The sequence below is a fragment of the Canis lupus genome, chromosome 28, assembly GCF_011100685.1.
Source record: "Canis lupus familiaris isolate Mischka breed German Shepherd chromosome 28, alternate assembly UU_Cfam_GSD_1.0, whole genome shotgun sequence".
Classification (NCBI taxonomy): Eukaryota; Metazoa; Chordata; class Mammalia; order Carnivora; family Canidae; genus Canis; species Canis lupus.
In genome coordinates, this window is record NC_049249.1 from 1,539,383 (window position 1) to 1,556,351 (window position 16,969).

Genomic DNA, 16,969 nt, shown 5'->3' on the forward strand with positions numbered 1-16,969 from the left:
TAAGACTCCATACAAGTCTCATGATAATAGGTAGGGAAGGAAAGATAAGAGACAGGAAATAAGAAAATCTGAGAAATCATTTAAGAAAAGAAGGACAGTCCTAGAAACCATCTGGAGCAGCCAGGGGCATTCCAGTTAACCAAAAAGAAACAAACAAAAAACAGCCATATAGAGATACAAAGCCAAGCCAATCAAAGAGCTTATTTAGAACAGAGAGAGCACTTTTCAAAATATTAAACTAATGACACTAGTAGATATGAAAACACTAAATGCTCATTTTCAGCTCTGACTTTTCCCTTGGGCTGGGATGTTTTCATGTTCCCAAGCAAAACATGTAATAGAATTCTAATATATGAAGGAAAACTTCAGCTTCAAAAACATCTGTGTAATAAAAAAATATTTAGTATTTTAAAATCTCCATATGTTTTTTCCCTTTCCTACATCATATAAAATATTCCTACAATATTTTAAAACTTCATATGCTCCTCATGAGAAGTGTGATCTGTTAAATTAATGGAAGGATAAAAACAAAGCACTATTGGAAGATCAAAAAATAAAGTTCTTTACTCAATAGTTTATGGTCTGCATTTGGCTCCATACTAAACGTTTCTCTGGGGATAAACCAGAGTGCAGGACAGTCACTTTCTACAGTTGCTGACATAAGGCACATTGACACCATGTTAAGGTGTCTCGAAACCCTATTTAGTGAGTATCTGAGGTTGCTACAACAAAACCATCTGGAAAATTTCCTGCTGTTATTCATTAGATAAACCTACTGGAATCCAAAGAGCTCTCAGATTATCTGGGCTCAAGATTAAATACGCTACATAATTTGCCTGGTATTATTTTTACCAATACTGATTTACATAAAGCCAATTTACAGCTTCAGTATTGAAATAAATGCTCACTGTATTTCAAGATAAAATTATTTCAATCCCAACATACTGCATTAACACAGTTTAAATGTTGATTCTTTCTGAATACCACAGCTTTAATAGTTCATTTACATTCCTAAGGAGAATAAAGATCACAATCTAAGCATAATTTTCTGTCATTTTAGGCAGTCATTTATGCTTTGGCTTTAGAGTTGATATAAAATTCTTGAAGATTGGGAGAGGGAGAAGAAAGCATAGTGAACAGACAATTTCATGTAAAAAAAAAACCAACAAACAAACCACTACCACTATCTATAAATGCAATAGCACGTACTGATTATAAAAGAAATTCGGGAGAATGGCTTTTCCAAAGCTCCAACTTTCCCCATGAATAGATGTACTTACTGTAATGCTCACCTGGTCTCCTGCCAGAACAAATATTTTAATGTAAAATTTAATAAATGGAACTAAAGGTATTATGCCCAATTTAAAATTCCATATTGTGTAAACTATTGATATTAACATAATTGAGTTTGTAAACAATCCATTTGTAGAAGCTAACCTTAGACACTGTATTGACCCAAAATATCTAGTGGGGCTCATCTGCAAAATGAAGCATCAATGCCTGGAATTCATTAAAAGTGTTACATGTTTAATTTCTCCTGCCCTACAGCTCCATTGTCTCGTAAAAATTTTCCTTTGATGTCCCCCACTAAAAGAATTAAAGGAATATTGTAATTGAAATGTCATCAATAATTCACAAGACCCTCCTCCACAGCAATACATCTGATGAAATATTAATTGAGCTCCACAGACTGACAGTCTGCAGAGGAGCACTTGCCTGTAATTTGAACCACGAGTCCTGATCTTGCTGTAGCTCAGACCTGCCAAGAAGGCAATTATCTGGATGGTCTTGCCCAATCCCATTTCGTCTCCCAGAATTCCTCCTGCCTGCTGGCAGTGCAATTCCCACAGCCACCTAACACCTGTCTGCTGGTACCTACAACAACAAACACCAACAAGAAAGAGAAAATGGCAAATGGTGGATAATACAGATCATAACAGAAAGTACTCATGAATTAATCATTTGGCTAGGTTCTAGTACCAGTCAGAGAAACACGCCGGATGTGTGTTTTACATGAGTATTATATTTATAAGGTCATACATTTTTTATTATCTAGGCATAAAATCACAAATTTTTCTTTATAGAACACGTTAACACATTTCTAATTAAACTGATAGATGAAGTAATTAGGGACTATTTCATTTCTTTTTCAACATTAGAAATAGCTTAGTAAACAAGCATAAATTAATTATCTTTTATTCAGTATCTTTCCAGAAAAAAATCTCAAATATTTTTAGTTACATAAAGTTCCAATAATTTTTCTATAAAAAAGAGGCATTAACATTTACTTTTTCTATCTGAACAGCATCAAAAAGCAAGACCGAGAACAGCACAATTCATAGCATATACTGTTGAAAAGTCACTTGATAATTACATTATCTTTTCATAGGAAATATTTAATTGAATTTTAAGGCCATAAATAAGTCTGAATAAAAGGACTGCTCACAAAATTAGTACATGATGGATGATTCTCTCATATTATTAGCAGATGCAAAAAAGAATAGTTTAAAGAATCAACAATACAAAAAGTCTTAACATTTTAAAGCAGAATTTGACTCATAAATACAAATTATCATTACCATAAATATGAAAAAATCAGAGCTATTACAATTTTAAATAAGGAGTACAAGACAAAGAAAAAAAATATGTTCTCAAAAAACGGTATTTTCCTTTCTCCATCAATGGTATATTTAATCTATAATCTAAAAATGAAGCTTAAAAAAAGGAACAATGCAAGAAACATTTCTGAGAGTAAAGGAAGGGCAACATGATAGAATGGTATGAAAATTATATGCCAAGTTTAAAAACAAATCCAAGGCAAAAACTATTTAAAAGACAATGAAGTCTAAAGTTTTGTTTTGTTTTTTCCAAAGAAAATACCAAGGCTGATGAGCTTCCCACCTTACAACAGGTAGTTTTGTTGTTGGTTTACTAGCCCAATATTTACTTCAGTATGTGTGGTGTATATACCTAAAGTCTCATTGTGGATTCTAGTCTTTGTTGAGCTAGTTTTATTTAATAACTTAATTATGTATTATAATTAACTTTTCCCCCAGTAGTTTGCAAATCGATTCCAAAAGCTTACCTCTAGATGTTGCTGTTACTATCATATAAGGGAAACTTTGAGAATGTTGCTGCTTATTAAGATTGCTAATATACACACTGAATATGCACCCTGAAGAAGAGGATTAAAAATCAAAACACAGTAAAGTCTAGTATCGATAAAAGATCATTAAATTTAGGAAGGACAAGCTCTATTAACATGGTATGTAATCAAAGAATAATGGCTACCAACTCCTTAAGAAGCCAACTACTGTGGAGACAGCTGGCCAGGTGGTTTGGACATAGCCTCACAACCACCCTGCATAATCAACCCATTATATAGTAAGGATATGAAAGCACAAAGAGGTTAAGTAACTTGCCAAAGGTCACACTGCTAGGAAAAAAATGAGCAAGCCAGAACTGAAATCCAGAACCTCTTCTTCTAAAATGACTCCACTTTGGAGATAATCTTGACCAGCAGTTCTCCATGGGGAGTTATTTTGCTCCCCAGGGGACCGTTGGCAATCCCTAGAGTCATTTTCGGTTGTTACAACTGGCAAAGTACAATTATAATCTAGTAGGCAGAGTCCAGAGCTGCTGTTCAACATCCTACAATGCACAGAATGAATAATCCTTACAACAAAAGAACCATTCTGTCCAAATTGTCAGTTGTGCTGAGCAGGAGAAGCCTTGATGTAGAATAAAAGCTGGTTGTGAACCACTACACTGGACCAAGCTCAGCTGTGAATAAAAATGTAGTTCAAAAAACTGTTAAATGATCAGAAGCACTTAGATACTACTTAATCAACCTCCTTTTACCAAGGTGGAGAACAACTACAGGACCAGCTCCTCCAGGCAGAGTAGGGACCAAAATTTCCCAGTGACCATTCCAGTGTTTCACCCACTATACCACAACACCTCCTCCCAACATGGGTCCAACAGCTCTCTGTCTGGAGCTAATCAACTCAAGGTGGGGAAAATCTAGAGCAGCACTTGAGAAGTCATCAAAGGAATAAAAAGTGGCAACCTGCACAGTATCCCAAAGGGAGTTTAGGAGAGCATTAAGACAGCTGCATCCTATGTCATCCAGAAGAGGCAGTAATAGCATGATGGGTGTTTTCTCATCTACAGATGTAATCTCCAAGGGCATAAACATAACATGTTTATAAAATGATTAACACTAAAGAAATGTTTTAAGAGAAAAATATCTACTAGGTGGCCCTGTAAGTCACATTACTACATGGAAATCCCCAACAACTGGGACACTGTGCAAAGATGGCAAAGAGTGGCTCTTTCTACAAAGGCCCTCAGACTGCACTAGCATACTGGCTGGTAGGCATGTATCACTGGATGAGGAGGAGTTAGGGGGTCTGGGTTCTGGTTTCAGCAGTACCACTAACTGACTTAGGTTTTGTTGCTTTAATTTCCTAATAAATGCTGTAAATAATTACATACTTTAAAGGTTACAGAATTGTTTCCAGAACTTTTTTTTTTTTTACAAACTATTGTACAATAGTAAAAACTGATTATACACTGCTTCCCCCATGAGACTGAAGTATCACAAAGTAACCACAAATAATTGGTGTATCTTGGCATTGTCACACTAACCCAAGAAATTACACTTGTTAGTGTGGCTAAAAGTAAGGTCAAAAGATTGAAGTTTGTCATTTGATTGCTAAATGATCCAGACAAATGCATTTGCTGGGCAAACTTTCAAAATAGAATTTTTAAAGTTAAACATCATCTTGCAGAAAATAGCACTTAAATGGATAATTGTACCTTCTGAGTCCCTTGTGTACAACCCTGTTAATTTAATTCCACAGAGTGCAGTAAATAGAGCAAAAATATATCTATGGCTTAAAATTAAACTGGCCTGGCTAAAACTTAATCATAAAAGAAAAATGGAGACTTATCACCCTATTAATTTTTTCATACAGAAAAGGAACAGAAGTTAGTAACACTTAGGAAATATTAAAAAACCTGGTTTTGAGAAATGAAAACAAAATACTTTCCAAAAATGTGCAATTAAGACTCATTAAAATAAATAAACATGTATTTACATTAACTACTATAAGGTTAATAGTCAATACACCGAATACTATATACTCCTAGTAAGCAAAGTTTGGTTCTAGTGACCGTGAAATTTTTTAAGCAAAAATCTCACACACAACAATGCACATTCAACTTAACTCTTGAGGATAATTGCCAACTCATTATATATGCAGAAGTATTCTTCTTTGTTAAGTCGATTTAATTTATAATTTGGGTATTTCTTTTGCTAGTACAACACTGATACCATTTGGCCTGCTCCTTAATAAGAAATCACTTTAAAGAAGATAAAAAGAGTTGTCAATAAATGTTGTTTGCATACCCTTCCATAGTTAATTCTCATCTGGGAGAGGCAATAAACAAAGTAGCCACCCCTCTGGACTACAAAATGATTTGTCTGCAAAAATTACTAGTGACTCAGATTTGAATTTCTACATAGGTCTGCTCTGTCCAGTTATGGCAATCCAACCAAGACACTTCACATCTTTAGGATTTCAGCTTTCCTATATATTCAGTGGGATAAAATAACTACTCCCAACTCCTTTTGCTCACCCTCCCCTCACTGAGATAAAAATTAGAACTAGAATATATGCCCTTTGAAAGGAAATACAAAAAGCATGGTTTTTTTGTTTGTTTGTTTTGTTTTTATTCAGAGAGGTGGGAAGGGGCAGAGACACAGGCAGAGGGAGAAGCAGGCTCCATGCAGGGAGCCCGACGTGGGACTTGATCCTGGGTCTCCAGAATCACACCCCAGGCTGCAGGCAGCGCTAAACCGCTGCGCCACCAGGGCTGCCCAAAGCATGTTATTTTAAAATAGACATCTTGCACGAGTTTAAGGCATGGCAGACACCCAACTCTATGAAGGAGATTAAACATAACTGTCTCAAAGAAAGTTCACATCCTGCACCAACTACCAAGTGATGCTACTAAACAGAAAATAGCTACTGAATGGTTTAACTTCCTATACATATCAAGAAGCCTTCCTAAAGTATCTTGTTAAGTAAATCCCAAATGTGGCTCAGCATGTATGTTCACCATGGGAGACTGGCCTGGGCCATGGAGCCTACAGGCATCTAATACACAGCTTCTGGTTATCTGGAACACTAGGCTACTCCATATAAGAAACACAGTTCCAAGTAGCAACTTAATGCTGAAGGTGTTTGCCTAGATCTTCTCTTTTGACATTAGAACAACATCTACATAAAATATTTAGATGCACATTTAGTCAGCTCAAAAGTATTATACCCTTAGGTACAATATAAAAAACTCAAACTGTTCTCAATAGTTTTTATTTCTACACAGAAGTAAAAAAACAAAAACAAACAAACAAAAAAACCCCAATATTGATTTTAATATACAACTCTTCTTACTTCATCTGACTTAAGAAATTAGAGGTTTGGTCCCTTAAAATTACTAAGAACAAAAAAATTAATTCAGTGTAGATGGCTTTTAAATGTGTTGCTTTTTGCCTGCTGAGACAGGTCCACACAGATCCACCAGCTTACAAACATGCCCCATGCGCACTTCAGTCAATTTATTATCATCTACTTCTAATGAGCAGCACGTGGCTAAAATTATATTTGATGGTATCTGTATTTGAAATAAATTGCTGCAAGTACCTTAAGGGACCGCAGGTTACTACTGTGTCATATCTAAAATATTAATTTGTACACAATGGCTTGATGATAGATATAAAGGAAAGAACACATGGCACATACTTAAAAAGCTTTCTGAACAGAAAACCCGGCATTTTAAAATCGTCAAACTCAGCATCGCTCTCCTCAGAATCATCTTCGAGCTTCAGACACTTCTCTTTGTCCTGCAGCCTCAGCTTATTCCATTTCCTACCACGAAAACAAAAATCATGTTTCCATTATTTTGGTTAAAAGACAGGTTAAAATATATTTCTAAATAATGTACGAAAAAGAGGGAAATCAGAATGGTCTTTTAGCTTTCTGCTACCATCATTACCCAAAACATTGATATTCAAAGAAAAATAATTCTCTTTTCCTTCCTTCTCAATTCAATTTTTTTTTATTTATTTATTTATTTATTTATTTATTTATTTATTTATTTACTTACTTATAAATTTACTTTTTATTGGTGTTCAATTTGCCAACATATAGAATAACACCCAGTGCTCATCCCATCAAGTGTCCCCCTCAGTGCCCGTCACCCAGTCACCCCCACCCCCCACCCACCTCCCTTTCTACTACCCCTAGTTCGTTTCCCAGAGTTAGGAATCTCTCATTTTCTGTCTCCCTTTCTGATATTTTCCACTCATTTTTTCTCCTTTCCCCTTTATTCCCTTTCACTATTTTTTATATTCCCCAAATGAATGAGACCATATAATGTTTGTCCTTCTCCGATCGACTTACTTCACTCAGCATAATACCCTCCAGTTCCATCCACGTCGAAGCAAATGGTGGGTATTTGTCGTTTCTCTCAATTCAATTCTTATTTGAATTATTACAGCTGCTTTAGAAATATTTCTGTAAGGTCTCATTTCATTACCAAAACTACTTGTGCCTCTTCTGGCATATCCTGTGGGGAAATTTCTCTGCTACTTCCTAAGATATATGAACTTAATTCTAGAAAAGACTCAGTGAAAACTTCAATATAAGTATCTCCAAAATGGTAGTATAACAAAAACAGATTTATAATTATTATTTCTATGCAAAAGATATGATGGTCATAGCATAAGTGAGCATAGTATCCTGAACACAAAGCCAATTTGGGGTCAAAATTCCTATGTATCAGATTAACATATTGTTTACTTAAGCGGGGGGCATCAATAATACCAAAAGACTGCTAAAGTAAACAACTTAGGAAAAACTGTGTTCACTAAATAAAACCTAAACTATAAACTTAGTAATATGATGCTTTTCAAGTATAAAATCAGTGTTTATATCTCAGAGGGATGATGCCATGTATGTATACCACAAGAAATGTCTGAAGATCTGAAAGTTTTAACAACACACTAAGGTTGTTGGGAAGGTGCAGTCATTTAACCAGACTAATTCTGTATTTAAATAACTATAATGGACACTGGTGTCATGAGTTTGTGTGTATGTATACACACACACACACACACACACACACACACAAAACTCAACAGTCTCACATTCTATTCAGTTCCAAAATAAAAGGATGATCTTTCTCAGTATGCACACAGCTCACAATGGGAATTTCACAAAATGCTGGGAATGGAATAAAGCAATACAGATAAACACCTTCAAAGTAAAAAGCTCCCAGGAAGGGAATGAGAACAGCAGCTTGTATAAGAAGACATTTATCAATCATCGATTATGTAAGAATACAAAGAGAATGTATGGGGGAAGGTGAATGAGCACATGGAAGGATAATATCACACACTGCCCAGTTAGACCAATGGTATTTTCCAGTATCAACCACCGCCAAATATTAAGACCAAAAGGGACCAGGTATCTGCTGGAGGCCCTTAAAGCACATTCTCTGATAAAGTCTTGCCTTTGTTGAATATGTCAACTCTTCAAGAAACAAAAGGAAGGGCTATCTGAAATTTAACTGTGATCAGTAAGGAAGCAGTAGCTGGTGATCTGAAGCGGCTTCTTAGGGTACTAAGAATGCCTATAAATAAGCCCTATTGGTAATTTCCAAATAGCAAATATAAGAGGCAGTATATAGCCAAGCCTAAGAAAATAGCTGTCATATAACCATGAGATAGTCTTTTTATATAAAATATTTGATGACATTTTTGTGCTTAACTTCTAAAGGCATCTCTTCCTCTCTTATTTTTCTTTCTTAAAAATTATCTTCATGCAATTGATGAAATGAAGTACCTCTCAGTGGCTCCGTCTGCTATTCTTTTGAGTTTCATATTATCTACAAATTTAGTTAAGTGCAATGGTATACAGCAGTGGTTCTCAACCAAGAGCAATCTGGCCATCCTCCCTGCCCCTCCAGAGTAATTTGACAATGTCTAGAGACATATTTGGTCATTACAACTGCTGTGGGGAGGGAGATATACTACTACTAGTATCTAGCAGGTGGAGACCAGGTATGCTACTAAACATCTGACAACGTACAAGCCAGTCCTCCACAACAAAACGTTACCCAGTCTCAAATGTCAATAGTGCCAAGGCTGAAAAAAAACCATGGTATATAAGTATATCCACTACTAGAACTTAGAAACCAAAATGATGAACATATATTTTCCTGGTGTATATATCTGGATTCTTGTTACCTACTATCTGAAATTTAGTAAGCAAGCAATTTCACATAATGAGATATTCCTCAGTATCCAAATTCCTTACAATCAGAACTCAAAACCAAAACCAGAACTACAAAACATACCTGTATTTAGTAAATTTATGAATAATACAAAACTCAGAAGAATCACAAAAACTACCATATCCCCTTAAAAATACTCCATTCTGCAATTATACAAAGATAATTTTACAGGAAGAAAAAGGAAAACACCACAAGATACTGGTTTTAAAAGTTTGGCATAAGGTCACTAAATATTTTACATAAAGAGTATCACATATTAAACTCCATTGACAGATGATAGCTATTTCCTCAGACTCAGCCAGTAAGTCTTTGTGGCTCTTCAATTTCCCACTGCATCACTCTGCGTCAACAGGGTTTCATCCTCCTCTTTCTCCTCCCTCCTAAAATGTATAGGCGTTATGTCACCACAGAACACAGCACCTAGGAAACCACAAAAGCCACTACAGAAATGATTGCATTCCAGGGACTTCCGCTTCATAAAGATGAACAGAGCTGAATATTTATTCAGTTTGGCTAAAGGATGACTAAAGGTGGTAGGGAAAAATCATTATTGCCTACAAACATTTGTACCATTGTTAAGACAAATTGCCCCAGTAGAATCATATACACATATTAAAGACAGTAAATACCAAGGTTATAAAACCACATGCGTATGTGGCTCAGGCTAAAAGATCCTTCTGTTATATAAAGCAGTAATTCCTCATGTGGCCTGTAGCCAAAATAGACCTCGGACCATCTAACCAATGCCCAATGAAGCAGTGCAGGACCAAGTGCCAATGGACAAGAAGCAGACTAGGGAGGCAGAGGAGTGCCAGATTCACCTGAATTGAGAGAAACAGATGCCTTTCCCATCCTAGATGCCATCAAGGGTCTTAAAGTTGCTCTCTTTTGTGTGCTTAACCTGCTTGTCCTGCAGCCTGGCAGGCTGAGCAATCTGTCTGGCCAGCAGGTGTAAAGGGATCTCCGTGCTATGAATAAACTGGGTTTGACGCATAGAATAAGCACAAACCAAAATACAAAAGTGCACCCAGATGGTCTAGAATCAAATCCTGACTGCAAGTTATCAGTTCTTTAACCCTCAGCAAGTCACTTAACCTCTGCAGCACCTACCTTTCCTCAAGTGTGAGGTGAGGAGAACAATGGTGTCTACCCACTTCCCTAGATTTAGGGAAGATTAAATAAGGTGCCACATGTAAAGCACTTAGCATAAGCCTAGAATATAAGTACTTAACAAATAAATACACTGTTATACGTAATCATGTCTGCTTACTGAAATCCTCACACAAACTTGCATGCAATCCCCAGAGACCAGTATATTACTACATTCGTGTACAGAGAAGTGGTGGAGGCAATATATAGTACAATACAATCCGCTTGTGATAATGCAACACGCTTGCAAGGGTTTAACAGAACTACCTGAATATGTACATTTGAACAAAAACCATGTTTGTGAATCAAACAGATGCTCAGAAAATTATGATGACTAACATGATCACCATGAGTAAACACAACTACCCATCAGAAGGTATTTACTGGAATACCTCGATTTTAAAATTCTGTGATAGATGTGTATGCAGGGAGCTGTCATAAAATATGGCCGCTTTCTGTATAAGAATAACAAGAAAATAGATACAGAATGACTTAAAATTGGTTGGGGGTGGGTCAAGATTAAGATCTTGGCCCCAATGATTTAAAATCTTAAAAATCAGATATGGACCCAAAGTATCTCAAATCTGTTATTTCAATAAATAACATAGAGAATGGATTTTAAAAGTGGAAGGGGGCAGGAAACAGTCCATTTTTGGAAAAGAAATAACTTTTTCATGTTTTCTACACTCTCATTTAAAAACCTCTGCACATATCATAGTCACAGCTGCAGCCACATAAAAGTAAGTGGGCCTGGTGTTCCCTGGCAGTTTTTCTAACTCTTCACAAGACTGCCATCGTCAGCCTGCTAGCAGCTTCACTGGCAGCCACTTAAGAGAAAAACCCAGCAATAAACATAAAGTTAAATTCCAATCAGATGCAGGCAGAGAAAATGCTCCCTGGCTTTGCTACATTCATGCAAGAACAAGAACCTGGCCTGGGGCTGAGACCACAGCAACGATCTGTCAGAAGCAACGGGGACCCAGGGCCAGGCTGCTGGCAACAATGCACAGCATAATCAGTTCAACTATACCAGGAACAACACTTCCTCCAGTTGCCAGGGCACCTCATCAATCGAACCCTAAGAATACACCTGAGAGCTAGCTGCAGCCAATTTAAAGTTAACTTATTTTCAAAGAAGAATTTCCAGAACGCCAAAGATGTTCAAAATATGTAAGTGGGAAAACATAGCTAGCTGTCATTATGCCACTACCTTGTGGTGCCATCCTTCCTGTGCCATCTGCATTCTTATACTGTCCCCAACTTCCCTCCCACAAACACAAACATCTACATCCCCCATGGACCCTTCAGAGCTCTGCTCAAGCAGTGCCTCCAAAGGAGGAAGCCTCCTCTGATCAGCCAGAGTTAGGTGTCCTACCCCCCTGGTACCTTCCCAATCCACGGCTGGTGTTTCTACTAGAGCGCTCACCAAGTGTCAGTACCATTTGAAAACCCTATCTCCCCCATTAGACTGGGAGCCACCTGAGGCAAGAGACTGTTTTTATAGTCATTTTCACATCCCTAGAGACCAGTACAATGGCCTACCTTAATATAGATACTCAGTACATGCTGCATGAGTGAATGAATCAATGAATGCGGTTCAGAATCAGGCTAGGGATAAGGAAGACATCAGGGACAGATGCGTGGCATGGGAATGGTCAAAGTGGGTCATTCAAAAATGGGTTCAAGAATTGTCCCGTTTATCTCATTTACAGCCTACCTCCTGCTGCATTCCTCCTCTCTCTAATGTATGATGTTAAGGTACTACCCCCAGATGCATCCACTGGATAAACATAGTTAAGATCCACAAAGAAATGAGGCATGGCAAGGACGGAATCAGAGAAATTCTTTAAATCGACCAGTAAAAATTTTATAAGTTATTTTCAAGTCTTGAGTTCTGTTTTTCGGGTTTTCCAGTGGATTCACTTTGCAACAAAACTGGGTTTCTGCCCACCAGCCTTTGGGAAGAATCGGGAGCCCTGAGTTTGGATCCACGTGGAAAGGGTGGGCAAAAAATTCAACTTTTTTTAATGAAAGAATTCATCTTCTGACAGGGGAGGGGGGTAAAAAGCTTAAACTAGCCCTAAACAACACTCACATTACTAGAAAGGAAATAAAGCTTTTGATGGTCCCACCTTCATCTTTTTCTTTAATCCACACATGCAATAGTCACAGCTGCAACCAAATAAAATGAAGCACATTATTCACTGGAAAGAGTTTCTAACTCCTACAGTTCCTCAGACTTTGGTGGCAGCCACTAGAGGAGAACCCGGTAAAAGACACTGATTTCAGATAACACTGAGAAGTGAAAACCAGATGTGGGCAGAGAGCTACATTTCAGGTCTATAACTAGCAAGGGGAGATCTGAACTTTAGAAACATCATTCAACATCACTGTATTTGTCTCCCCGGCCACAAAAGGAACCAAGTAAGAGGTTCTCACAGCACTACAATGATAATATAGGTACTACACTCTTTGGAAACTATTTTTTGTTTATACTGCATACATGTCAGACACTATCTCACAATTAATTATTGGCTGGAGATTATATAAAAAAGTAAAATTGGACATTTTAGTTAATTGTAGGTTAAATACAAATAAAAAAATAACAACCGTGAAAACATCTACTGCAATCTTGGGCAGGTAGGAGTTAGACATACCCCCCAAGTCTAGAAGGCCATTGTGCTAGTCTACCCATGCCATCAGCCAAGATTATCACAGTCCACTTGGGGATAACGTTCTACACATCTAGGTCAGCAAGGTGTGTGGAAATCAAGCCTTACAAGACACAACAGAATGATCTGAACACTGACCTTAGAACAGAGAAAACCATGAGGAACCAAAGTGTAATCCTGACCTACCCACACTTAGAACTGATGACCATGCTGTGAAGTTTGAAGACTGCCCCCTGGGTAGAAGTCTAGTGCCCCCTAGTGTAAAGGAGAAATTTTTATTTCTCCCCAAACAACTACTGATAATGTGCTCATATTTGTAAGGATATTTTATCACTAAGTGGATCTTATCGTATGAAAAAAAAAAGTATAATAGGTAAGAAAACCTGACACCAACAAAACTAAGTATATAATAGCTAATATTTATTTGGCTATCATAACAATTGTTAAACTGCCTTTTACTTTGGAAAGAGGACATCTTTTCATATATATCAATATTCATAGGCTCTTATTCATGATTCTCACAGACCCTCCTACCGGCTCAATGAAATCTTTCAGTAAATGTTTTCAGTAATGCCACTAGGTAGTGGGCATGCAAATAAGAATAAGTAATATTTATTGACTGCCTGACATATGCCTAATAGCTTAGGGATATTATCTTTTGTAATCTTCATGCCACCCCTGAAAAAAGTACTGCTATAATCCCTATTTTACAGATGAAGAAATGTAGAAAAATCTCATAGCTACTAGATGAGACTTTGACGTTCAATTCCATGGCTGTGATTTCTAACCCATATGTCACATATCACCTCCTGAGTAACATTTGCTAGCTCTGGACTAGCTGTGTTTTGAAATTGAACATACAAACATCCATACCATGTATATGTTTTTTTAGATTTAGAGTCAGAAAACAAATAATAACAATAAGAATAGGTACTGATGTTCACTGTGTGCTGGACACTGTTTTAAGCAATTTACCTGTATTGATTCATTCATTAATTCATTAATTCAATCCTTACAGACCCTATGAGGCATATACTATTTTTAATCTATTTTTCAGTTAGAAGTAGGCAGGGAGAGGTGAAGTAGCCTGGCCAAGATCACCAACATGAAAATTCAAACCCAGATAATCAGCCCCCAGAATCTGTATTCCTGTTACATAATCTTGCCTCTCAAAAATATTTTTAAAACTCCCTAAAGCCACCCCTTTTCTTATAGTGCAAGCCAAAGAGTAAGTAATCACCTCTTTAATCACTGTACAATGAAAACAATTGTACAAGAGCAAACCAAATTCTAAATTTGTCTCAAAAAATGTCCCTATCTCAACTCTGCAGAGTCAAAACTACTTCTTCACTGTACACCTGCAAACTTTTTCAAGTAACAGTAAAATCAGCTAAGCAATTCTTTTTACTACAAATAGGGCTGAACTAACACATTAGATACATTTTATAAACAGACAAACCAATGTACTCAACTGCCTATACCAACCCACAAATATGGCAAAATCTACCTAATCAATAGGAATTGTCAAATACGAGTAGCTTCAGATCATATAGTAATAAAATGAACACATACACTCCAAAACTGCCTGGAATTCAAAAGTGACCAAACTGCCCTGCTTTCATTTTTACACTGCAAGGGCCACCAAGTCCGGAGTTCAGATCTGCACTGTGAGGAAAAAGTCACACACCATACAGTTAAATCATTCTCATACGGTGTGAAAATTCAATCTCAGGATCATTCTCCATTTATTGCAATATCCATGAAAGAAATTCTACAACAGAAGCACAATGAGTACAATTTGATTTTTAAAAATATATTCAAGGCACCAAGCTGGGTATTTAATATAGTTTGCATTTCTGTAGTGTGATAGGTTTTCTATTTCAGACAGCTAAGAATCCCTTACAGATTAGTCTAATTTGCTAAATTGAGATACTCAGTGTTTTACTTTTCTTATCTGCCTTTTTATGGTCTATCTGGGTGGACTTAATTGGCACATCTTAGCAGATGAAATACCCTCAGTTAGCAGTCCAGATCTCACAGAGTAAATGAAGACTGATGCAGACAATTATGCACTGGAGCTGGAATAAGAGGTGCGTGCAGAGCACGAAGCAGAATTAGTCTTCATTTGTGTCTTAGCTTCGTCATTTAAAAGAAGCCAAGATTCTAAGAAAACTCTTTAAGGGAGCAACTTTTTCTTCTCTCTTAAAAATATAGACTCCTAGGGCGGCGGGGGGCAGGGAGGGGGGGCAGATAAGAATATATGTTTATTTCCTGAGAAATTAACTCCCAGAAACTGATGGTAAGAACAATCTTCAAATCATTAGGTTTCTTGATCAAATCTAGATTAAATTTCTAATAAATCAGATTTGGGGGAGCAAATTATTTTTTTTTAAGTGACAAGCTTGGGACGCCTGGGTGGCTCAGCAGTTAAGCATCTGCCTTCGGCTCAGGGAGTGATCCTGGAGTCCCAGGATTGAGTCCCACATCAGGTTCCATGCATGGAGCCTGCTTCTTCCTCTGCATGTGTCTCTGCCTCTCTCTCTCTCTCTGTGTCTCTCATTAATAAATAAATAAAATCTTTAAAAAAAAAATAAAGTGACAAGCTCTACAACGTAACTTGGCCTTTCCTATGTGCAACCTTCCCAGATGTGCTAAATCGTCATCCAGTGCAAACAAAATCCAAATGCAGAATAAATGAGACAACCCCAATACAAAGGGAGCCGGCTCTCGGCAAGAGAAAGAGGCTCTGTGAGCACAATAAAAGGGAGGTAGAAAAACGAGGAGTAATTCTAGGAGGCAACGCCTTCAGCAGCATTTCAGGCAAGGAATGAGACCCACAAAAAGTGTGGAGGTGGTCCCTATCAAGTGGTGGCAGAAATGTGCTGCTGAGGCAACAGCCTTCTTAGTCTATCCCACTGACCAAGCTGACAGATCACTTCTGCGAGCCCAATCCACCTTCAGACCCCTTCCCCTTCCAGCCTCTTCCATTTATGCTATCTTGGGCACATTATGTCAGCTTTCTAGGCTCAGGTTCCTGTCTCCTCAGGGGTTGTGAAGATTAAACCAACGAGCCCATCTTACATGAAGCACTGCCAAGTAGTATGCATTCAGTGACACCAGTTACAGCTGTTCTCATAGCACCTCCCTCCACCCCCCACATGCCAATCTCGCTCAGGCCATTAAAGCCTCCAAATTTCCAAGTCCAAGAGACTTTTTTCATCATTTATCCTACTTGGCTTGACCCCTCTAAGCATCTGAAAATGCTGACAGCCTTTCTCTTTTCAGTCTCTTTCTTTTTTTCTCTTCATGTATACAGCCAAACCCTCCAAACCAGGATCCAACTCACCCCTAGCCACAGCAGCCCCAGTGCTCAAGGGGAAGGACAAGAGAGATACCATTTACCAAATGATTAAGCCTTGCAGTGTGAAGACACTGTGTAAGATTTACATAATGAGTGGAGTCATGAGAGCCTTTTTAAACTCAAAATTAGTCATATAAAATAAAGAAAAAAAAGGACAGAGATGAAAAATGTTTAAGGTTTAAAGGTATTTTATTAAATGGATTAGAAACCAATTACAGCAACAGACATCATGACTATAGATGCAGGTTATACAAGACATGAGGCAAATTCTATCCCCATCCATACCATACCTGTCAAGTCTTCTAGACTCCCTACAATCTCTCCAAGTCCCCATTCAGTTGGCTTAGGTTTAGGGTTTGGTTCCCATCACAGTGAGGTGGAAGCAGCTTATGTGCTGATTCTTGGCACCACCTTGTGGTCACAT

General features: G+C 37.5%; 1 protein-coding gene across 1 annotated transcript in view; it reads right to left on the reverse strand.

The window, feature by feature from the left end:
* ERCC6 (ERCC excision repair 6, chromatin remodeling factor) overlaps window positions 1-16,969 on the reverse strand; it is a 73,886-nt gene that overhangs the window by 37,353 nt on the left and 19,564 nt on the right. The window contains exons 6-7 of the mRNA XM_038578050.1: window positions 6,810-6,935; window positions 1,717-1,875 (exon numbers count right to left, since the gene is read on the reverse strand). Coding sequence (XP_038433978.1) covers window positions 1,717-1,875; window positions 6,810-6,935 — 285 coding nt within the window. The remainder of the gene's footprint in view (window positions 1-1,716; window positions 1,876-6,809; window positions 6,936-16,969) is intronic.